Consider the following 24321-nt stretch of genomic DNA (forward strand, 5'->3'; position numbering starts at 1 on the left):
CGGGCCTCTGCCGTCAAGGGAAAAGAGGTGGACTTGATAAGCGGATGGGCCTTGTCCGCATAGTAGGGGACCCACTGGGCATAATAGGAGAAAAACCCGAGGCACCTCTTCAGGGCCTTGAGGCAGTGGGGCAGTGGGAGTTCCATAAGGGGACGCATCCGGTCGGGGTCGGGGCCGATGACTCCGTGTTCCACAACACAGCCAAGGATGGCGAGGCGGTTTGTGCGGAATATGCACTTCTCCTTGTTATATGTCAGGTTCAGGAGTTGGGTGGTGCGGAGGAATTTTTCGAGGTTTGCGTCATGGTCCTGCAAGTCACGGCCGCAGATGGTCACATTGTCCAGATATGGGAAAGTGACCTGCAACGCATTTTGATCTACCATCCGGTCCATCTCCCTTTGGAAGACGGAGACCCCGTTGGTAACGCCAAAGGGAACCCTAAGGAAGTGGTAGAGGCGGCCGTTTGCCTCAAAGGCAGTATACTGGCGGTCCTCAGGGCGGATAGGGAGCTGGTGGTACGCTGATTTCAGGTCAATGGTCGAGAAGACGCGGTACTGCGCGATCTGGTTGACCATATCAGCTATGCGGGGGAGTGGGTAGGCGTCCAGCAGGGTGTAGCGATTTATTGTCTGGCTGTAGTCGATGACCAGGCGGTGCTTCTCGCCGGTCTTAACGACCACAACCTGGGCTCGCCAGGGGCTGGTGCTGCCCTCAATAATCCCTTCCTTCAGGAGCCGCTCCACTTCGGTTTTAATGAAAACCCTGTCCCCGGCACTGTATCGCCTGCTCTTTGTGGCGATGGGCTTACAGTCGGGGGTGAGGTTAGCAAACAGTGGGGGGGGGGTGACTCTGAGTGTGGAGAGGTTGCACCTGGTGCGCGGCGGGAAATTTGGGAGCTGCTGGCTGCGGACTGTGAGTGGGGGTAGGGGTCCACCATACGCCATCGTAACACTTTTAAGGTGGCACTGAAAATCTAACCCCAGCAGGATGGCAGCGCAGAGGTCGGGCAGGACCAGAAGTATCGTACACGGTCCCGTCTACTACGAGTGTCACTACGCAATAGCCGCCGATGTCCGCCGACTGGGACTCGGAGGCCATAGAAATCCGCTGGTGCGCAGGCAGGACTGGGAGAGAGCAACGCCGCACCGTGTCGAGGTGGATGAAGCTCTCCGTGCTCCCAGAGTCAAAAAGGCAGATTGTATCGTGGCCACTTACGTTAATGTCCATTGTGGAACTGGCCAGCTGGTGCGGTCTCGCTTGGTCCAGTGTAACGGATGCCAGCGTAGGGGTCGGTGTGTCGCTGCGGGTATCAGATGAGGCGGTGTTGGGGGCCTGCTGCGTTCCGGCTGTCGTCCAAGATGGCGGCGTCCATGATCCCCATGTGGCTGGAGGCGTCCAAAATGGCTGCTGTACCGGTGGTTCGCACATGGCCGGGGAGGCCCAAGATGGTGGCCCGCATGGCCCACACGCGGCGCTGCTGGGGTTCGGGGTGGCTTTGGCCCTGCAGACGTTAGCGTAGTGTCCCTTCTTCCCGCAGCCCGCGCAGATCGTGTTTTTCGCCGGGCAGCGCGCTCTGGGGTGTTTTGCCTGGCCACAGAAGTAGCATTTCTGGCCTTGGGGCACTGCTGTCTGGCCTTGGGACACTGCTGCGGTAGTTGGGCCGTTGCTGGGGTGTGGCTGGGGTAGCACGGCGCTATGAGGCAGTCCTACCGTGTCCCAGGCTGTCATTCCCCGCGGCGTCCCCGGTGCAGAGGAGTAGGCATCCATGCCCCAGTAGGCTGCATCCAATGATAGTGCGAGTTCAGAGGCCTTGTTGAGGTCGAGGTCACTCTGCTCCAACAGTCGCTGTCGGGTGTAATTGGATCTGTGGCCCGCTACAAAAGCGTCCCGGATAAGTTCCTCTGTGTACACGGCGGCCTTTACATCCTTACAACCACAGGCCCGGCCAAGCACAGACAGTGCCTGAAGGTATTCCACGGTCGATTTCCCCAGGTTGTTGTTTACGACTCCCCAGAAGGTGCCTGGCGTACACTTCGTTCACTGGGCGCGTGTACTGGTCCTTGAGGAGCTCGATAGCGTCCGCGTACGAGGTCGCGTCTTGGATGACCGAGTACACTCGGTGGTTCACTTTGGAGGTCAGGACATCCAGTTTGTCCTCGTCCGATTTGATTGCTGCGGAGGCGGTCAGGAATTTTTCGAAACACTTAAGCCAGTGAGTAAACTTGGTGGATGAGTCCGCCTCCCGATGATCTAAGTCCAGGCATGCTGGTGTGAGGATCTTCTCCATTATAAAAATTTTGTTAATAAAATTGATGCGCTATCAATTACTCATAAAAGACTGAGAGTTAAGAGAGTAACTAAAGGCTTTTATTAACAAAAGAATGAAGGTCTGCCTCGAGTGGTCGACCGGTCCAGAAATACAAAGGGCTGGGGAGCAGTCACCTTTATACTAGGACTTGTGGGAGGAGTCAGCCGAGGCATGTCCAGGCATGTACACAGTGGAATACAAACAGTGGTTTACCACAGACAGTTTCCTAGAAGTAAAGGGAATTAGGGGTTACGGGGAGCGAGCAGAAAATCGGACATGAGTCTAGGTTCGGATTGGTCATGGCCCTGTGGGTAGCGGAGCGGGCCCAGGGGCCGTGTAGCCTGGTCCTGCTCCTACTTCTTGTGTTCTAATTCTGTGTTAGATTTCAGGAGATGGTTCTATTCACAGGGATTAGTGGAGACCTCGGGAACAGGCTGCCAGTTAGGAGTCCTTCAAGTGTAAATTGGGCCTGTTCCTGGCTGGGGTGGAGATCACCTTTTACAGAAGGTAAGTACTGCAGGAAATATAGGGACAGAGTGATCTCCTGGACGAGTTTCGATCGCCTAGATGAGTCGGAGAGGAATTTCCCAGATTTTTTCTCCCAAATTGGCCATTCGGTTTTTTATCTGGTTTTTCGCCTCTCCCGGGAGATCACATGGGTTCGGGTGGGATGGAGAGTGAAAGTAGATTTGAGGTTAGGATCAGATCAGCCATGATCTTATTGAATGGCGGAGCAGGCTTGAGGGGCCGATTGGCCTACACCTGCTCCTATTTCTTATGTTCTTATGTAGTGTTCTCTGACTATATATGCTGTGCCTATATGCATCTCTTCACTTCACCTGACGAAGGAGCAGCGCTCCGAAAGCTTGTGATTTCAAATAAAGCTGTTGGACTATAACCTGGTGTTGTGTGACTTCTCACATTTGTCCACCCCAGTCCAACACCGGCATCTCCACATCATATATTCTCTAGAGTTTAGAAGAATGAGAGGTTTCCCCTGGCTGGGGAGTCTAGAACCAGGAGTTACAGTCTCAGAATAAGGGGTCGGCCATTTAGGACTGAGATGAGGAGGAATTTCTTCACTCAGAGGGCGGTGAATCTTTGGAATTCTCTACCCCAGAGGGCTGTGGATGCTCAGTCGTTGAGTATATTCAAGGCTGAGATCGATAGATTTTTGGATATTAAGGGAATCAAGGGATATGGGGATAGTGCAGGAAAGTGGAGTTTTTTTTATTTGTTCATGGGATGTGGGCGTCGCTGGCAAGGCCGGCATTTATTGCTCATCCATAGTTGCCCTTGAGAAGGTGGTGGTGAGCCGCCTTCTTGACCCGCTTGAGGTAGAAGATCAGCCATGACCTTATTGAATGGCGGAGCAGGCTCGAGGGGCCGAATGGCCGACTCCTGCTCCTATTTCTTATGCTCTCATGTTCTGAAGTCTCTGGAGTGGGACTTAAAGCGCCAACCTTCTGCCTCAGTGGCAAGGGTGCGACCAACAGAGCCACAACTCGGGAGTCCAGTCCTGGTCACTGAGACACGAGGGAAGCATTTTCACCCTGGAGCCAGTACAGTCCCAACACTGATCCCAAGAGGAGACCCGATAGAGGTCTATAGAATTATGAATGGGTTGGACAGGGTCGATGTGGAGAGAATGTTTCCACTAGTGGGAGAATCCAGGACTATGGGCCACAAATACAAAATAGATACTAATAAATCCAATCGGGAAATAAGGAGACATTTCTTTACTCAGGGAATGGTTAGAATGTGGAAGTGGTTGAGATAAATAGCTTAGATGGTGCCAGGGTCAAGGATATCACTGAGCGGCTGCAGGGCCTTCTGGAGGGGGAGGGTGAACAGCCAGAGGTCGTGGTCCACATTGGTACCAACGACATAGGTAAAAAGAGGGATGAGGTCCTGCAGCAAGAATTTAAGGAGCTAGGTGAAGGATTAAAGAGCAGGACCTCAAAGGTTGTAATCTCTGGATTACTCCCGGTGCCACGTGCTAGTGGGTATAGGAATAGGAAGATAGAACAGATGAATGCGTGGCTAAAGGGATGGTGCAGGGGGGAGGGCTTTAGTTTCCTGGATCACTGGGTCTGCTTCTGGGAAAGGTGGGACTTGTACAAGTCGGACGGTTTACACCTGAACCAGAGGGGAACCAATATCCTTGCGGGGAGGTTTGCTAGCACTGCTGGGGGGGGGTTTAAACTAACTTGGCAGGGGGATGGGGTACAGAGTGGAGCTATAGTAGGGGGTGATTTACAGCCAAATACAGAGGGAAAAACAAGTCAGCTGGGAAGGCAGAGCAAATATGTGAAGGCAAAAGAGAATATGGCAGGGCTGGAAGGCATTTATTTTAATGCAAGGAGTCTTGCAAATAAGGTGGATGAACTGAAGTTGTTGTTGAACACATGGGAGTACGATATTGTTGCTATCACGGAGACATGGTTGAGGGAGGGTCAGGACTGGCAGCTCAATATTCCGGGGTATAGAATCTTCAGGCGAGACAGAGGGGGGTGTAAAAGGGGAGGGGGTGTTGCAATATTAATTAAGGAGTCAATTACTGCTGTAAGGAGGGACGATATACTAGCGGGTTCCTCTAATGAGGCCATATGGGTAGAACTTAAAAACAAAAAGGGGGCAAGCACTTTGCTGGGAGTGTACTATAGGCCCCCAAACAGTCAGGGGGAGATAGAGGAACAGATATGTAGGCAAATCTCAGAGAAGTGCGAAAATAATAGGGTAATAATAGTGGGGGATTTCAACTTCCCCAATATAAATTGGGATAGTCAGAGTGTGAAAGGCTTAGAGGGTGCAGAATTCTTAAAGTGCATCCAGGAGAGCTTTTTGAGCCAACATGTAGAAAGTCCTACAAGAGAGGGGGCGGTACTGGACCTAATTCTGGGGAATGTAGCCGGGCAAGTGGTGGAAGTATCAGTAGGGGAGCATTTTGGCGACATTGACCATAATTCGGTGAGATTTAAGGTGGTCATGGAAAAAGACAAAGACGGCCCGGAAATAAGGGTTCTAAATTGGGGGAAGGCCGATTTTAATATGATAAGGCAGGATCTGGCCAAAGTGGACTGGGAGCAGCTACTTATAGGAAAATCCACATCAAAACAGTGGGAGACTTTCAGAAGGGAAATAGAGAGAGTACAGCGCCAACATGTTCCTGTAAAGGTCAAGGGTGGGACCAACAAGCAAAGGGAACCTTGGATGACAAGGGATATACAAAAATGCATTAGAAATAAAAGGGGGGCTTTTGGCAGTTACAAAAGATTAAAGACAGAAGAAGCCCTAGAGGAGTATAAAAAGTGCAGGGGCATACTTAAAAAAGAAATTAGGAGGGCGAGGAGGGGCCATGAAATAACACTGGCGAGCAAAATAAAGGAAAATCCTAAGATGTTTTATAAGTATATTAAGGGCAAGAGGATAACCAGGGAAAGGGTAGGGCCCATTAGGGACCAAAGTGGCAATCTGTGTGTAGAGCCAGATGATGTAGGCGGGGTTTTAAATGAATTTTTTGCATCTGTGTTCACTATGGAGAAAGACGATGCAGACATAGAAATCGGGCAAGGGGACTGTGACATACTTGAACATATTAGCATCGAGAGGAAGGAGGTGCTAGCGGTTTTAGCAGGCCAAAAAGTGGATAAATCCCCAGGCCCGGACGAGATGTATCCCAGGCTGCTGTGGGAGGCAAAGGAGGAGGTTGCAGGGGCTCTGACACAAATTTTCAGAACCTCTCTGGCCACAGGGGATGTACCAGAGGACTGGAGAACAGCTAATGTAGTACCATTATACAAGAAGGGTAGCAGGGATAAACCAGGGAATTACAGGCCAGTGAGCCTAACATCTGTGGTAGGGAAATTATTGGAAAAAATTCTGAGGGACAAAATTAGTCTCCACTTGGAGAGGCAAGGATTAATCGGGGATAGTCAGCATGGCTTTGTCAAGGGTAAATCATGTCTGACAAATCTGATTGAATTTTTCAAGGGGGTGACTAGTGGGGTGGATGAGGGAAATGCTGTGGATGTGGTTTACATGGACTTCAGTAAAGCCTTTGACAAAGTCCCGCATAGGAGACTGGTCAAGAAGGTAAGAGCCCATGGGATCCAGGGTGCCTTGGCGCGTTGGATCCTAAACTGGCTGAGTGGCAGGAGGCAGAGGGTGATGGTCGAAGGTTGCTTTTGTGACTGGAAGCCTGTGTCCAGTGGGGTACCTCAGGGATCGGTGCTGGGTCCCTTGTTGTTTGTGATCTACATAAATGATTTGGATGAGAATGTAAAAGGTATGATCAGCAAGTTCGCAGATGACACGAAAATTGGTGGGGTGGTCAATTGCGAGGAGGAAAGCCTCAGGCTACAGGACGATATAAACGGGTTGGTCAGATGGGCGGAAAAGTGGCAAATGGAATTTAACCCTGAAAAGTGCGAGGTGATGCATTTTGGACGGACAAATAAGGCAAGGGAATACACAATGAGTGGTAGGACCCTAGGAAGTACAGAGGGTCAGAGGGACCTTGGTGTACATGTACATAGATCCCTGAAGGCAGCGGAACAGGTAGATAAGGTGGTTAAAAAGGCATATGGGATACTTGCCTTCATTAGCCGAGGCATAAAATATAAGAGCAGGGAGGTTATGATGGAGCTGTACAAAACGCTGGTGAGGCCACAGCTGGAGTACTGTGTGCAGTTCTGGTCGCCTCACTATAGGAAGGATGTGATTGCTTTGGAGAGGGTGCAGAGAAGATTCACCAGGATGTTACCTGGGATGGAGCGCCTCAGCTATGAAGAAAGACTAAACAGGCTGGGGTTGTTTTCCTTGGAGCAAAGAAGGCTGAGGGGGGACCTGATTGAGGTATACAAAATGATGAGGGGCATAGATAGGGTAGACAAAGAGGAACTTATCCCCTTAGTAGGGGGGTCAATAACAAGGGGGCATAGGTTCAGGGTAAGGGGCAGGAGATTTAGAGGGGATTTGAGGAGGAACTTTTTCACCCAGAGGGTGGTTGGAATGTGGAACTCAATGCCTGAAAGGGTGGTAGAGGCAGGAACCCTCACAACATTCAAGAAGCATTTGGATGAGCACTTGGAATGCCAATGCATACAAGGCTATGGACCAAATGCTGGAAAATGGGATTAGACTGGACAGGGATGGATGGGCGGCGCAGACACGATGGGCCGAAGGGCCTCTTTCTGTGCTGTAAAACTCTATGACTCTATGAAATGCTTTTAAAAGGAAACTAGACGAGTACATGAGAGGAAAGGGAATAGAAAGATATGCTGAAAGGCTGAGATGAGGCAGATGCAATGGGAGGAGACGGGTGCGGAGTATAAACCCCACACAGGCTAGATGGGCTGAATGGTCTGCTTCTGTGCTGTAGATTCGATGTAAATCTCTGTTATTTCAGGGCGATTGAGAATAGACTTGAAAGGAAGTGACTGGGAGGGGACAGGTTAAATCCCGAGCACCACCACAATCTAAACCGTGACAGTAGGGCAAGAGGGCACAGGATCTAACTGGGGAATGGGGAATTTAAGAGTGGGATCAGGAGTGAGCCAGGGCCCAGCTAATGACAATAAGAATTCTGCAGAGTGTCACAGTTCATATTTCACAAGTCGGTGTGGAGCTGCAGGAGTTACCGAGCGGAGTGAGGACACAAATAGAGCACGAGGACTAAACTTAACCAACTGCAAGTGAGGCTGGAGGTTCAATTAAACTTTCCCCCCTCAGAGTGGTAGACATGGGGAACAGAGATACGGCTACCGAGGGGGAAGCAATGAAGGTGATTCCGTGTCTCTGGAATTTATGTCGTGAGGAAGGTGAAGAAAAGTGGAGTTTGTTTCCTGTGGAAAAGAGAAGATGTTGAGGTGACTTCACTGACGTTTTCAAGATTATCAAACCAATTGACCAAGTTGACCTGGGCAAATGTTCCCTGCGGCGAAGGGTTTAAATCACTGGGACACAAACTAAAGGTGAGGAAGTTACAAGTAAGAAAGGGGACTTGAGGGAAATAGTTGTGGAACTAGTGACGTGTGAAGGAACATTGCAAAGAGCAGTGTCAATTGGAACAAGGGGCAAGTAGACTTGTGTCGGAAGAGAAAGAGAATTGAGGGATGTCATGAGGAGATGAGAGGGAGAACAGTCTAAAACGATGGATTTGTTTGGGTCTTCAATGACCCTTTCACATTTCCAGACGATCAATCGAATAAACAGACTGGCGTCTAAGAACAACAAGGCTGAGACAATTCATTCCTCCAGGAAGACGCTCCATAAATCTGAGGTTCAGGATGGGATTGGACGTTACGGTGATCGGCAAACTATCAAAAACTCCACGGGATCTCACGGCTCCTGGGGAGCTGCGATGGGGAGTGATTCCTGTGGCAGTCAGCAGGCCAGGGTTAAATATTGCAGATGCGAGGATGGATGAATATTCTGCAGCTTTGCCTCTTATCATTGGGGATTGGGGAGTGTTTATTCAGAACCTTTCCTCAGGGGAGTAAATGGGAGGATAGAGACAGTGATAGGGGAGAGTGTCCATGGGCTGTGGGAGGAGATTAAATGGGTGGGTAGAGTCTGTGATAGGGGAGAGTGTCCATGGGCTGTGGGAGGAGATTAAATGGGTGGGTAGAGTCTGTGATAGGGGAGAGTGTCCATGGGCTGTGGGAGGATATTAAATGGGTGGGTAGAGTCCGTGATAGGGGAGAGTGTCCATGGGCTGTGGGCGGAGATTAAATGGGTGGGTAGAGTCTGTGATAGGGGAGAGTGTCCATGGGCTGTGGGGGGAGATTAAATGGGTGGGTAGAGTCCGTGATAGGGGAGAGTGTCCATGGGCTGTGGGAGGAGATTAAATGGGTGGGTAGAGTCTGTGATAGGGGAGAGTGTCCATGGGCTGTGTGAGGAGATTAAATGGGTGGGTAGAGTCTGTGATAGGGGAGAGTGTCCATGGGCTGTGGGCGGAGATTAAATGGGTGGGTAGAGCCTGTGATAGGGGAGAGTGTCCATGGGCTGTGTGAGGAGATTAAATGGGTGGGTAGAGTCTCTGATAGGGGAGAGTGTCCATGGGCTGTGGGCGGAGATTAAATGGGTGGGTAGAGTCCGTGATAGGGGTGAGTGTACATGGTCTGTGGGAGGAGATTAAATGGGTGGGTAGAATCTGTGATAGGGGAGAGTGTCCATGGGCTGTGGGAGGAGATTCAATGGGTGGGTAGAGTCCGTGATAGGGGAGAGTGTCCATGGGCTGTGGGAGGAGATTAAATGGGTGGGTAGAGTCTGTGATAGGGGAGAGTGTCCATGGGCTGTGGGAGGAGATTAAATGGGTGGGTAGAGTCTGTGATAGGGGAGAGTGTCCATGGGCTGTGGGAGGAGATTCAATGGGTGGGTAGAGTCTGTGATAGGGGAGAGTGTACATGGGCTGTGGGAGGAGATTAAATGGGTGGGTAGAGTCTGTGATAGGGGAGAGTGTCCATGGGCTGTGGGAGGATATTAAATGGGTGGGTAGAGTCCGTGATAGGGGAGAGTGTCCATGGGCTGTGGGGGGAGATTAAATGGGTGGGTAGAGTCCGTGATAGGGGAGAGTGTCCATGGGCTGTGGGAGGAGATTAAATGGGTGGGTAGAGTCTGTGATAGGGGAGAGTGTCCATGGGCTGTGTGAGGAGATTAAATGGGTGGGTAGAGTCTCTGATAGGGGAGAGTGTCCATGGGCTGTGGGCGGAGATTAAATGGGTGGGTAGAGTCCGTGATAGGGGTGAGTGTACATGGTCTGTGGGAGGAGATTAAATGGGTGGGTAGAATCTGTGATAGGGGAGAGTGTCCATGGGCTGTGGGAGGAGATTCAATGGGTGGGTAGAGTCTGTGATAGGGGAGAGTGTCCATGGGCTGTGGGAGGAGATTAAATGGGTGGGTAGAGTCTGTGATAGGGGAGAGTGTCCATGGGCTGTGGGAGGAGATTAAATGGGTGGGTAGAGTCCGTGATAGGGGTGAGTGTACATGGTGTGTGGGAGGAGATTAAATGGGTGGGTAGAGTCTGTGATAGGGGAGAGTGTCCATGGGCTGTGGGAGGAGATTCAATGGGTGGGTAGAGTCCGTGATAGGGGAGAGTGTCCATGGGCTGTGGGAGGAGATTAAATGGGTGGGTAGAGTCTGTGATAGGGGAGAGTGTCCATGGGCTGTGGGAGGAGATTAAATGGGTGGGTAGAGTCTGTGATAGGGGAGAGTGTCCATCGGCTGTGGGAGGAGATTCAATGGGTGGGTAGAGTCTGTGATAGGGGAGAGTGTCCATGGGCTGTGGGAGGAGATTAAATGGGTGGGTAGAGTCTGTGATAGGGGAGAGTGTCCATGGGCTGTGGGAGGAGATTCAATGGGTGGGTAGAGTCTGTGATAGGGGAGAGTGTCCATGGGCTGTGGGAGGAGATTCAATGGGTGGGTAGAGTCCGTGATAGGGGAGAGTGTCCATGGGCTGTGGGAGGAGATTAAATGGGTGGTAGAGTCCGTGATAGGGGAGAGTGTACATGGGCTGTGGGAGGAGATTAAATGGGTGGGTAGAGTCCATGATAGGGGAGAGTGTCCATGGGCTGTGGGCGGAGTGGGTTTGATGAGGTTGCAGCAGAAAGTGATGTTGCAATGTCTGTGGCCTAGAAGTTAGGTGGCGCCCAGCTCGCCTGGGCGCCGGAATTAACGCTGCGAACGGAACCGCTTGCGCCCGCCGGAAATTCAGTTGGAGCGCCCCAAGAGGGACGCGGGGCGTTGCTCGAGGCACCCCGTGTCCCTCTTGGAGCGCTGAAATTGAATATCGCAGCGCAATGTGCCGCAGCGCCACACACTGCGGCACGGCACGCTGCGGTACTGCAGGCCTTCCTCCCCTTCTTAAGGGGGAGGGGCCTGCACCAGCACGATGACCGATCGCGAGTGCCGGCAAAAGAGCCCGGCACCGAGGAGAAGTGCCGGGCGCTCGGGACACAGCCGGCACTGCCCGGGGTGGGGGCATCAGGAGGCCGGGGACGGAGGTGCGAGGAGGTGCTGGCAGGCCGCCACCGAAAAAAATGGCCGCCCCGCACCTCCACCTTAATTTGCGCCACTACCGCCACAGATAGGCCCCGTGAACCGGTCGCAATTTGTGACCGACGCTACAGGGGGGGGCGCGACCAAATATCACGATCAGGGCGGGAGCAGGGCGCTGCGCACACCGATGACGTTGTCGGTGGCGGCGCAGCGCTACAGGCTAACGCCGCCATTAGCGCCCCGCTAAATATCACGGGAGGCGTGGCCAGTGGCGCTAAAGCCACTGAGTGCTCTCTTTAGGTGCTAACTGGTGGCGCAGCCCACCGAATTTCTAGGCCACAGAGCAGGGCAGTGTGGACACCGGGTACATACGGCCCACAGGGAAGCTGATCTTCATATCCTGGTCTCTTCCTCTCTTTGCCTGTTTAATATCTATCACCTGATTTTCCCATTTTATTGTACAGGCAGAATACTGGGGATTGAGCACTGACATGGCGGGCTGCCGACAGTGTGACTGCGACTTCGGAGGGTCTCGCAACAACAGGTAATTTCCGCTCAACAATTCGTAGCTCCTGGGGGAGATGGTAATCAAAATGGCGACTGATTCTTTTAATGCTCCCTTTATCTCCTGACCCTGTCCAATATACTGAGGGAGTGCCGCACTGTCGGAGGGGCAGTACTGAGGGAGCGCCGCACAGTCAGAGGGGCAGTACTGAGGGAGCGCCGCACTGTCAGAGGGGCAGTACTGAGGGAGTGCCGCACTGTCAGAGGGGCAGTACTGAGGGAGGGCCGCACTGTCGGAGGGGCAGTACTGAGGGAGCACCGCACTGTCAGAGGGGCAGTGCTGAGGGAGCGCTGCACTGTCGGAGGGGCAGTACTGAGGGAGCGCCGCACAGTCAGAGGGGCAGTACTGAGGGAGCGCCGCACTGTCAGAGGGGCAGTACTGAGGGAGTGCCGCACTGTCAGAGGGGCAGTACTGAGGGAGGGCCGCACTGTCGGAGGGGCAGTACTGAGGGAGCGCCGCACTGTCGGGGGGCAGTACTGAGGGAGTGCCGCACTGTCAGAGGGGCAGTACTGAGGGAGCGCCGCACTGTCGGAGGGGTCGTACTGAGGGAGCGCCGCGCTGTCGGAGAGGCAGTACTGAGGGAGTGCTGCACTGTCGGAGAGGCAGTACTGAGGCAGTGCTGCACTGTCGGAGGGGCAGTACTGAGGGAGTGCTGCACTGTCGGAGAGGCAGTACTGAGGGAGTGCCGCACTGTCGGAGAGGCAGTACTGAGGGAGTGCCGCACTGTCGGAGAGGCAGTACTGAGGGAGGGCCGCACTGTCGGAGAGGCAGTACTGAGGGAGGGCCGCACTGTGGGAGGGACAGTACTGAGGCAGTGCTGCACTGTCGGAGGGGCAGTACTGAGGGAGCGGCGCACTGTCAGAATTGCCGTCTTTCAGATGAGACATTAAACCGAGACCCCGTCTGCTCTCTCAGGCGGATGTAAAAGATCCCATGGGCACTGTTTCGAAGAAGAGCAGGGGAGTTCTCCCTGGTGTCCTGGCAATATTTATTCCTCACTAAAACAGACTATCCGGTCATTCTCACATTGCTGTTTACGGGAGCTTGCTGTGCGTAGATTTGCTGCCGCGTTTCCTACATTACAACTGTGACTACATTGCAAAAGTTCTTCATTGGCTGAAAAGTGCTTTGGATCTGAGGTCGTGAAAGGCGCTACATCAATGCAAGTTCTTTCTTTCATGTCTTTTAATGAGTCCTCCCCATCGCTCCTGGTGGGGTACAGCTCTGTGAGCACTGATAGCTCTCCAACACTGTGCCCATTCATCATGTGTGATCCTAGACAGTGACTGTCTGCGGGATAGTCAATAATGGAAGCACCCCAGCTAACCCAATCCATCCTCAGGTACAAGCACACCTTCACTTCCAGCACGGGTCCCTGGTTAGCGACCTGGAGCGCGGCCCCTGGCCGACATATTTCCCAATGGCACTACCCAGCTGAGCCCTGCAGTGATGGGACTGCGCAGCTTGCGGTTTGGTACGGTTTGGTATTACAATGAGCCATCGGGACAGCATTGCAAAGCGGACTGGCATTTATTTGAGCTGTCAGGAACTGTTGTGCTTTGCCGTTGGTTCCAGTACTGTGAACAATTCTGGTCTCCATATTGTAAAAAGGATATCGAGGCACTGGAGAAAGAACAGAAAAGATTCACAAGGATGATCCCAGGATTGAGAGGCTGAAACAGGAAAAATTGAACAGGCCGGGGCTCGCTTCTCTAGAAAAAAATCCGAGTGGTGACCCGATCGAGGTCTTTAAAATTATGAAGGGGTTCGATAGGATAGACGTAGAGAAGATGTTTCCACTTGTGAGGGAGACCAGAACTAGGGGCCGTCAAGGTAAGATAGTCACTAATAAATCCACTGGGGAATTGAGGAGAAACTTCTTTACCCAGAGAGTGGTGAGAATGTGGAACTCGCTACCACAGGGAGTGGTTCAGGCGAATCGCAGAGATACATTTAAGGGGAAGCTGGATAAACACACGAGGGAGAAAGGAATCGAAGGATAGGTTGATGGTGATGGGGTGAGATGAGGTAGCCTGCGATGTTGCGAAGATCTTCAAGGTAGATCCACCCATTGAGCAAAGCAGCAGTTTCTGTTCTTCTGTCTTGCTGTTTGTTGTTTGATTATCTCTTTTCTTCTCCCAGCTGGGTTGAAATGGGAAGTTACACGTTTGTAACAACCCTCTGTCGGTCATTTTCGCGCCTCTGTTCCAATAAGCCACAGAAACGTGACACAAACACATCACCACCAAATTTCCTCGGCTCCTAAGGTGCACCCCAGCCGTGAATTAGCCGGCAGTGCAGCATTATCACAGAATCTCACAGCACAGGAGGAGGCCATTCAGCCCATCCTGCCTGTGCCGGCTCTTTGGTCGAGCTCTCCAATTAGTCCCACTCCCCCCCGGCTCTTTCCCCACAGCCCTGTGAATTTCTCTTTTTTAATTATTTATCGAATTCCCTTTTGAAAGTTACTATTGAATCTGCTTCCACCGCCCTTTCAGGCAGTGCATTCCAGATCACAACAACTCCCCCCATCTCCCCCCCGCTTCTTCAGTCAACTAGCTGAGCAGTAACCAGGCAGGATTGGGTCTGAACCCAGCCGCAACATTTCTGATTGGCCGAGGGGGAAGCAGTCTCTCCACCTGCCCCAAACACGGCATCAGGCAAAGGAAGAAAGAAAGACTTACATTTCTATAGCGCCTTTCACGACCACCAGACATTCCAAAGCGTTTTACAGCCAATTAACTACTTTTGAAGTGCAGTCACTGTTGTAATGTAGGAAACGCGGCAACCAATTTGTGCACAGCAAGCTCCCACAAACAGCAATGTGAGAATGACCAGATAATCTGTTTTAGTGATGTTGGTTGAGGGATAAATATTGGCCCCAGGACACCGGGGAGAACTCCCCTGCTCTTCTTCAAAATAGTGGCCGTGGGATCTTTTACGTCCACCCGAGAGAGCAGACGGGACCTCGCTCTAACGTCTCATCCAAAAGACAGCACCTCCCACAGTGCAGCACTCCCTCAGTACTGCCCGTCCGACAGTGCAGCACTCCCTCAGTACTGCTCGTCCGACAGTGCAGCACTCCCTCAGTACTGCCCGTCCGACAGTGCGGCACCCCCTCAGTACTGCCCCTCCGACAGTGCGGCACCCCCTCAGTACTGCCCCTCCGACAGTGCAGCGCTCCCTCAGTACTGCCCCTCCGACAGTGCGGCACCCCCTCAGTACTGCCCCTCCGACAGTGCAGCGCTCCCTCAGTACTGCCCCTCCGACAGTGCGGCGCTCCCTCAGTACTGCCCCTCCGACAGTGCGGCGCTCCCTCAGTACTGCCCCTCCGACAGTGCAGCTCTCCCTCAGTACTGCCCCTCCGACCGTGCAGGGCTCCCTCAGTACTGCCCCTCCGACCGTGCAGGGCTCCCTCAGTACTGCCCCTCCGACAGTGCGGCGCTCCCTCAGTACTGCCCCTCCGACAGTGCGGCGCTCCCTCAGTACTGCCCCTCCGACAGTGCGGCGCTCCCTCAGTACTGCCCCTCCGACAGTGCGGCGCTCCCTCAGTACTGCCCCTCCGACAGTGCGGCGCTCCCTCAGTACTGCCCCTCCGACAGTGCGGCGCTCCCTCAGTACTGCCCTTCCGACAGTGCGGCGCTCCCTCAGTACTGCCCCTCCGACAGTGCGGCGCTCCCTCAGTACTGCCCCTCCGACAGTGCGGCGCTCCCTCAGTACTGACCCTCCGACAGTGCGGCGCTCCCTCAGTACTGCCCCTCCGACAGTGCGGCGCTCCCTCAGTACTGCCCCTCCGACAGTGCGGCGCTCCCTCAGTACTGCCCCTCCGACAGTGCGGCGCTCCCTCAGTCCTGACCCTCCGACAGTGCAGCGCTCCCTCAGTACTGCCCCTCTGACAGTGCAGCGCTCCCTCAGTACTGCCCCCCTGACAGTGCAGCACTCCCTCAGTACTGCCCCTCCGACAGTGCAGCACTCCCTCAGTACTGCCCCTCCGACAGTGCGGCACTCCGTCAGTACTGCCCCTCTGACAGTGCGGCGCTCCCTCAGTACTGCACTGGAATGTCAGCCGAGATGATGGGCTCAAGTCTCTGGAGTGGGACTTGAACCCAGAACCTTGTGGCTCAGAGGCGAGAGAGAGAGAGAGTGAGAGAGAGAGCGACCCAGAGCTGGCACTCAGGAGGGTGAGGTCAAGGTGAGCAGTTTTCCCACACATGGGAATTTTCTTGGTCCGGGTCTCCCTCCTGCCCATGACCTGAAAGATTGGATGAGCCCAGCGGGCTGTTCCACTGAGGGATGAGGGAGGAGGCTGGTGTGGAGCATAAACTCCGGCACGGACCAGTTGGCCCTCATGGCCTGTTTCTGTGCTGTACATTCTCTGTATCTCTGTGTGATCCAGACCTGAAGAACGAGGAGTCCCGTTGGTTTAGCAACAATGTCTGGCCTCTTCTTGTCAGGTGCTCCACGGGGAATGGGCAGTGTGACTGTCGGCCCAACATCATCGGCAGGCAGTGTCAGGACGTAGAGCCAGGCTTCTTCTGCATGCCACTCGATTTCTACACGTACGAGGCCGAGGAGGCCGAACCTCGCTCGCCAACTGACCATCTGCCCGTAAGTAATGGACGCGCCGGGCTGCGCCATGCGGAATCACACGGTGCCTGGGTAATGGCCCAGACCTGGGTGGCAGTGGGTAGATTTATATAACATGGGCGATGGAAGGGCACGAGGGTGGGAGTTTGACACCACCGTGTCAGCCAATGGGGCGGGGCTTACGGCAAACAGTCTATTTTGCAGCAAACAGAGTCTATTTAAAAAGAGTAAGAATTCCTTTAAGTCTTACATTCTGTCTTTAATTTTATATAATCATTATAAATTCCTGTGTCCACATCTGTAATGAAAAATGCCTATGTAAACTTGTCACGCTGTAATTATCGCTTCCTGCAGTGCCTCCATTGATGGGAGGATGTGATTATTAGGTGACGAGATGTGAATGAGGAAGGGCCTGAGATGGAAGTGGAACAGAGAAGTTATCAAGGGACACAGGTACAAAGGGGGATGGTAAGATCAGGACTGGTGTCAGGAGACCCTTCAACAGACAGAGTGATGGGCTACGGGGAGGAGAGCGGGGGCAAAATCTCTGGAGTCCGTCAAGAGGCAGCTAGATACTGTGATGGGGGAAATGGCAGGTCACCATGGAAGAATGAGCTAGATGGGCTGAACGGCCTTCTTTGTGATCTTTGTGACTCTCCTAATAATTTCCATTGGGCTACCGACAGCTCTTTGCCTGTTAGGCTGTGTTTGTGTGTGAGTGTGTCTGAGCATGAGTGTGTGTGTGAGTGTGTGTGAGTGTGAGTGTGTGAGTGAATGTGTGAGTGAGTGGGTGTGAGAGTGTGTGAGTGTGTGTGAGTGTGCGAGTGTGTGTGAGTGTGCGAGTGTGTGTGAGTGTGCGAGAGTGTGTGAGAGTGTGTGAGTGTGCAACAGTGTGTTAGTGTGCGTGTGAGAGTGTGAGAGTGTGTGAGTGTGTGTGAGTGTGAGTGTGTGTGAGTGTGGAACTGGTTAATTGTGATAGTCTCAGATGTTGTAACTTACAAAAGTTGTCAGAGGGCGAGAGGGTTTTGTTTTGCCATAAAACAGATTTTAATCATCTGAAGACGATGAGGAAGTATTTGGTGTGTTCGAATTCTGAGCCAGTGTGATTGGGGAAAGTCTGGTGTTTAGACTGGGGACGACAGCCTATGGGTCCATCGCCTCCCGCTTCAACAACTGAGCGACCCTTAAACTCACCCGCATGCCCGCCCTCCCCCACATACCTAATACAGCTAGGTGGTCCCTGCTCTTTCTAAGCTGGGAGCCTCACCGGCTAGACTTCCAGGCTGCGTGTCTACGCACCGTGAGGGCTTCGCTTGAGATAGCATCAGAAACATACCAGCAGCCATTCCAATCGGAGAGCATTTCGATTCGCATTCCACAAGCCTGCACATCGCGGCCTGATCACCAACAGCCGCCAGGTTCCGTTCATCCAGTCAGAGAATCTCACAGCACAGTGCGAGGCCATTCGGCCCATCCTGCCTGTGCCGGCTCTTTGAATGAGCTCTCCAATTAGTCCCGCTCCCCCTTGCTCTTTCCCCAGAGCCCTGAATATTTCCTCTTTTCAAGTATTTATCCAATTCCCTTTTGAAAGTTACCATTGAATCTGCTTCCACCGCCCTTTCAGGCAGCGCGTTCCAGATCACAACCACTCGCTGCATGAAGTATTCTCCTCCTCTCCCCTCTGGTTGTGTGTTTTTTTGGGCAATGACACATTTCTGTTCCCTCTCAGGCTGGGAGTCAGGTACTTACAGGTCAGATTGGGAGTTGTCCTCAGTGACTAGGGATCGGAAACCTTCCAGGATTGCCCTGGAGTCCCCAGGAATGTGAGATTCATCTCCCGGACACTGCGACGAACAAAAATCCAGGAGAAAAAATCACAGACAATAAAAAAAAATGTTTTTAATTTTGTGTGGAGTTCCACCGGGGCTGATATCTGGGATTTAATTTCTACATTAAAAGCACTGTGCAGGTTACATGAGGGCTGATCTAGCTTCGATGTCAGGAGGTGGATCTTTCCCCGGGGAATCGCGGGGTTCAGGGACAGGCTGCCGGCTCGTGCGGTGGACACCGCTTTGCCGAATCCCTTCGAGCGACAGCGGGACCTGTTTCTGGCTGGGGCGGAGATCACCCCGTACAAGAGGGAGGTTCCTGGCAACGTTAATCAGGGCCAGAGTGAGCTCCTGCGGTTGTTTCGATCCCCTAAGGGGCGGTCGGGGAGGAATTTTATTGATTTTTTTCCCCCCTAATTGGCCTGCGGTTTTAGCTGTTTCTTTGGCCGCTCACATGGTTTCGGGAGTGTCCGTATTATGATACAACACCCGATATCTCCACACTCCCCAATTCTGGCCTCTTGAGCATCCCCGATTTTAATCGCTCCACCATTGGCGGCCGTGCCTTCAGCTGTCTGGGCCCCGAGCTCTGGAATTCCCTCCCTAAACCTCTCCGCCTCTCTCTCCTCCTTTAAGTCGCTCCTTAAAACCAACCTCTTTGACCAAGCTTTTTGTCATCTGCCCTAATTTCTCCTTTTGTGGCTCGGTGTCAAATTTTGTTTGATAATCGCTCCTGTGAAGCGCCTTGGGACGTTTTACTACATTAAAGGCGCTATATAAATACACGCTGTTGTTTCATAAAGTATCAGGGACAGGCGGGATGGAGCCGAGGTGTAAGAAAGGGGGAAACCTTAATTTCTGAGTTTCCCTGCTGACTAACTGCCCGACCAAATGAAAGATACAGTCAGCAGCCTTCCCGGCACAAACAGCAGACAGCTAGCCTGGGAGCCAAGGTCATGTCGTAGAGTCATAGAGTCATAGAGTTTTACAGCACAGAAAGAGGCCCTTCGGCCCATCGTGTCTGCGCCGCCCATCCATCCCTGTCCAGTCTAATCCCATTTTCCAGCATTTGGTCCATAGCCTTGTATGCAATGGCATTTCAAGTGCTCATCCAAATGCTTCTTGAATGTTGTGAGGGTTCCTGCCTCTACCACCCTTTCAGGCATTGAGTTCCACATTCCAACCACCCTCTGGGTGAAAAAGTTCCTCCTCAAATCCCCTCTAAATCTCCTGCCCCTTACCCTGAATCTATGCCCCCTTGTTATTGACCCCCCTACTAAGGGGAAAAGTTCCTCTTTGTCTACCCTATCTATGCCCCTCATCATTTTGTACACCTCAATCAGGTCCCCCCTCAGCCTTCTTTGCTCCAAGGAAAACAACCCCAGCCTGTTTAGTCTTTCTTCATAGCTGAGGCGCTCCATCCCAGGTAACATCCTGGTGAATCTTCTCTGTACCCTCTCCAAAGCAATCACATCCTTCCTATAGTGAGGCGACCAGAACTGCACACAGTACTCCAGCTGTGGCCTCACCAGCGTTTTGTACAGCTCCATCATAACCTCCCTGCTCTTATATTCTATGCCTCGGCTAATGAAGGCAAGTATCCCATATGCCTTTTTAACCACCTTATCTACGTGTTCCACTGCCTTCAGGGATCTATGTACATGTACACCAAGGTCCCTCTGACCCTCTGTACTTCCTAGGGTCCTACCACTCATTGTGTATTCCCTTGCCTTATTTGTCCGTCCAAAATGCATCACCTCGCACTTTTCAGGGTTAAATTCCATTTGCCACTTTTGCGCCCAACTGACCAACCCATCTATATCGTCTTGTAGCCTGAGGCTTTCCTCCTCGCAATTTACCACCCCACCAATTTTCGTGTCATCTGCAAACTTACTGATCATCCCTTTTACATTCTCATCCAAATCATTTATGTAGATCACAAACAACAAGGGACCCAGCACCGATCCCTGAGGTACCCCACTGGACACAGGCTTCCAGTCACAAAAGCAACCTTCGACCATCACCCCCTGCCTCCTGCCACTCAGCCAGTTTAGGATCCAACGCGCCAAGGCACCCTGGATCCCATGGGCTCTTACCTTCTTGACCAGTCTCCTATGCGGGACTTTGTCAAAAGCTTTACTGAAGTCCATGTAAACCACATCCACAGCATTTCCCTCATCCACCTCCCTAGTCACCCCCTCGAAAAATTCAATCAGATTTGTCAGACATGATTTACCCTTGACAAAGCCATGCTGACTATCCCCGATTAATCCTTGCCTCTCCAAGTGGAGACTAATTTTGTCCCTCAGAATTTTTTCCAATAATTTCCCTACCACAGATGTTAGGCTCACTGGCCTGTAATTCCCTGGTTTATCCCTGCTACCCTTCTTGTATAATGGTACTACATTAGCTGTCCTCCAGTCCTCTGGTACATCCCCTGTGGCCAGAGAGGTTCTGAAAATTTGTGTCAGAGCCCCTGCAATCTCCTCCTTTGCCTCCCACAGCAGCCTGGGATACATCTCGTCCGGGCCTGGGGATTTATCCACTTTATGGCCTGCTAAAACCGCTAGCACCTCCTCCCTCTCGATGCTAATATGTTCAAGTATGTCACAGTCCCCTTGCCCGATTTCTATGTCTGCATCGTCTTTCTCCATAGTGAACACAGATGCAAAAAATTCATTTAAAACCCCGCCTACATCATCTGGCTCTACACACAGATTGCCACTTTGGTCCCTAATGGGCCCTACCCTTTCCCTGGTTATCCTCTTGCCCTTAATATACTTATAAAACATCTTAGGATTTTCCTTTATTTTGCTCGTCAGTATTATTTCATGGCCCCTCCTCGCCCTCCTAATTTCTTTTTTAAGTATGCCCCTGCACTTTTTATACTCCTCTAGGGCTTCTTCCGTCTTTAGTCTTTTGTAACTGCCAAAAGCCCCCCTTTTATTTCTAATGCATTTTTGTATCTCCCTTGTCATCCAAGGTTCCCTTTGCTTGTTGGTCCCACCCTTGACCTTTACAGGAACATGTTGGCGCTGTACTCTCTCTATTTCCCTTCTGAAAGTCTCCCACTGTTTTGATGTGGATTTTCCTATAAGTAGCTGCTCCCAGTCCACTTTGGCCAGATCCTGCCTTATCATATTAAAATCGGCCTTCCCCCAATTTAGAACCCTTATTTCCGGGCCGTCTATGTCTTTTTCCATGACCACCTTAAATTTCACCGAATTATGGTCACTGTCGCCAAAATGCTCTCCTACTGATACTTCCACCACTTGCCCGGCTACATTCCCCAGAATTAGGTCCAGTACCACCCCCTCTCTTGTAGGACTTTCTACATGTTGGCTCAAAAAGCTCTCCTGGATGCACTTTAAGAATTCTGCACCCTCTAAGCCTTTCACACTCTGACTATCCCAATTTATATTGGGGAAGTTGAAATCCCCCACTATTATTACCCTATTATTTTCACACTTCTCTGAGATTTGCCTACATATCTGTTCCTCTATCTCCCCCTGACTGTTTGGGGGCCTATAGTACACTCCCAGCAAAGTGCTTGCCCCCTTTTTGTTTTTAAGTTCTACCCATATGGCCTCATTTGAGGAACCCGCTAATATATCATCCCTCCTTACAGCAGTAATTGACTCCTTAATTAATATTGCAACACCCCCTCCCCTTTTACACCCCCCTCTGTCTCGCCTGAAGATTCTATACCCCGGAATATTGAGCTGCCAGTCCTGACCCTCCCTCAACCATGTCTCCGTGATGGCAACAATATCGTACTCCCATGTGTTCAACAACAACTTCAGTTCATCCACCTTATTTGCAAGACTCCTTGCATTAAAATAAATGCCTTCCAGCCCTGCCATACTCCCTTTTGCCTTCACATATTTGCTCTGCCTTCCCAGCTGACTTGTTTTTTCCTCTGTATTTGGCTTGCCACTGTGGGGAATGTTCTGATATCTTCAGTGAATTCAGAAGATCGGCAAATGGCAAGGACACCATGGGCTGGATTTTACCAGCCCTGAGGAGGCGGGACTGCTGGGAAAATGGGAAAAATTGGGAGCGGTTCCCAACCCCGCTCCCAACCCGCCTCTGAACCATCTTCCCGGGAGGCGGGAAGGGGATTAGAGCCAATTAACTGCCTGTTAACAGGTAGTTATCAGGCAGTTTAGAGGCTTTTCCCCATTTTCAGCCTGCTGATGCGGGCTTCCCGACGGCAGGAAACCCCGCCAGGGTCAGTGAGGCGAGCTGTGGGTCTGCTGCAGTGTAAGTGTGGAAATGACAGCGGCAGAGGTAGTGTGATGGGTGCAATTGTGTACAGGTAAGTATGACAGGTGAGAGAATGTAGAGAGAAATATTTTTATGTTTATATGTATCTGCTGGTGACAAGATTTGATGTTTCTGTGAAGCCTCATCTGATCGGGAGAATTGACAGATGGCTTCTGCGGCTGTCACCTGTTTTCTCCTAAGGAGAGAGTCATTGGTGAGCCTGGGTGCAAGGGCTCACCTTTGGACAGTGATTGTCAGTGTCAGCACCTCAATGCTGTCAAACACTGACAATTCATCTGTCAAAAAATTATGGGGCCTGTCTCTTTAAGAAAACCAGCAGATGAAGCGTCATGCACTGACGTCATCTGACACCAGTTTTCCCTTAATTGGCCGGCTAGCCTGGCGGGCGGGGCTTAACAAGGCCAATCAGGGCAAAATAGCGTTTGTTCATCAGACGTCGCTGGGGGCGGGACTAGAACCCGGAAGGCAGCAGTTCCGCCCCCAACTCGTCTCGGCTGGCAAAAGCCAGCACCATATCTCTACCAATGGAGACATGTTCCCTTTGTGTTGTCATAACTACCCCAGATATGAGCCTTGATGGTCAAAAACAGGTGATGTCAGGATGTCGTGAGATGAGGAGCTGACAGGGGTAGGCGGGATCATTGGGTACGAGGCATACCTGTAATTGGACGAGGGGGGGTTTCAGGTGTAAGTCAATGATTGGGTTAACTAGGCTTTGCTGGGAAGAAGAAAGTATAAGAAGGGGTCTCTCAAACACTTGGGTAGTAGGGGCATTCGGCCTGAAGCTTGGGAACATCCACCGGACGAGCCGAGGAGGGATTCGGGTTGGCGGAGGAGCCACACGTGTCACGCCGGGCGGACGAGCGAGCCTAAAGGCCAGGGCCGACAGGGGTTGACCCGTGGAGATCGCGTCTTCTACCCAGGGCCCAACAGGTAATATAAACCTTGATTGCGATGTGTTTAACTACCGCTCAGATGCTGTAATGCATCAAGTCTCACTTACACTGAATAGAATAGAATCACTGTCACCGACACGGGCCAAGTCGAATCTTTCGGAACTGAGGAGTGAAAGGGTTAATTGGCACAGACCCAGAAACTCACAGAGTGTTATTTCCTGCCCCTCAGTTTGGTATGTTCGTATATCACTGCCAGTAATTGTCTGTTATCACTACATGCAGACTGCCCTGTGGGGTTTCGGAGCCAGGGTTAGGCCCCTGGCATCGGGTTGAGAGAAACAATGGGCTGGATTTTGCGGGGGGTCAGCGGGAGTGATCGGTGGCAGGCCAGGTGGGAAAGTGTTTTTTGCCCCAGCGGATCGGGACCCCGCTGTGAACCCCCCGCCATGCACTTTTACCAAATGTCGGGTCTGTCAGCGCTGAGCAGACCCGACACACAGCGGCGGGAGACCCAATTAAAATCATTAGTGGTTTGTTTTCAGCCATTTAACAATGCTTTTTTTCCCAGCTTTTTGGATTTGACAGCTCACCCACTGGTTTCCCGCTGTGCCTGGACCTCGTCTGTGAGGCTGAGGCGGGAGGTCAGTGTCCATTGAATCAGCTGATGAGTTGACAGCTTCAAATGTCAAGTCAAAGCTCCCAGCTGATTTAGAAATGTTCCCTTAACCACGAGCTTCTCTAAACTGCATTTCCACTACAGATTCAGGATGCTGCAAGTCTTTATACAAGTCTTCATCCAGTCTGACCTCATTACCTCTCCCACCATTGACAGGTCACTTCTGTCATCTC

The 24321-nt window shown here is 52.0% G+C and overlaps 1 protein-coding gene across 4 annotated transcripts in view; it reads left to right on the forward strand.

Moving 5' to 3' along the window:
• The window catches only part of lamb2l (laminin, beta 2-like), a 401500-nt gene that overhangs the window by 163493 nt on the left and 213686 nt on the right, over positions 1-24321 (forward strand). For all 4 annotated transcript variants that reach the window (XR_015080088.1, XM_086002162.1, XM_086002163.1 and 1 more), the window contains 2 exons: positions 11773-11852; positions 16328-16481. Coding sequence is in view for 3 of the 4 variants with exons in the window: in XM_086002162.1 (XP_085858288.1) it covers positions 11773-11852; positions 16328-16481 (234 nt within the window). In the remaining variant the exon portion in view is untranslated. The remainder of the gene's footprint in view (positions 1-11772; positions 11853-16327; positions 16482-24321) is intronic.

The sequence above is a fragment of the Somniosus microcephalus genome, chromosome 11 (assembly GCF_052327205.1).
Source record: "Somniosus microcephalus isolate GS21.2 chromosome 11, FLI_Smic_1.0, whole genome shotgun sequence".
Classification (NCBI taxonomy): domain Eukaryota; kingdom Metazoa; phylum Chordata; class Chondrichthyes; order Squaliformes; family Somniosidae; genus Somniosus; species Somniosus microcephalus.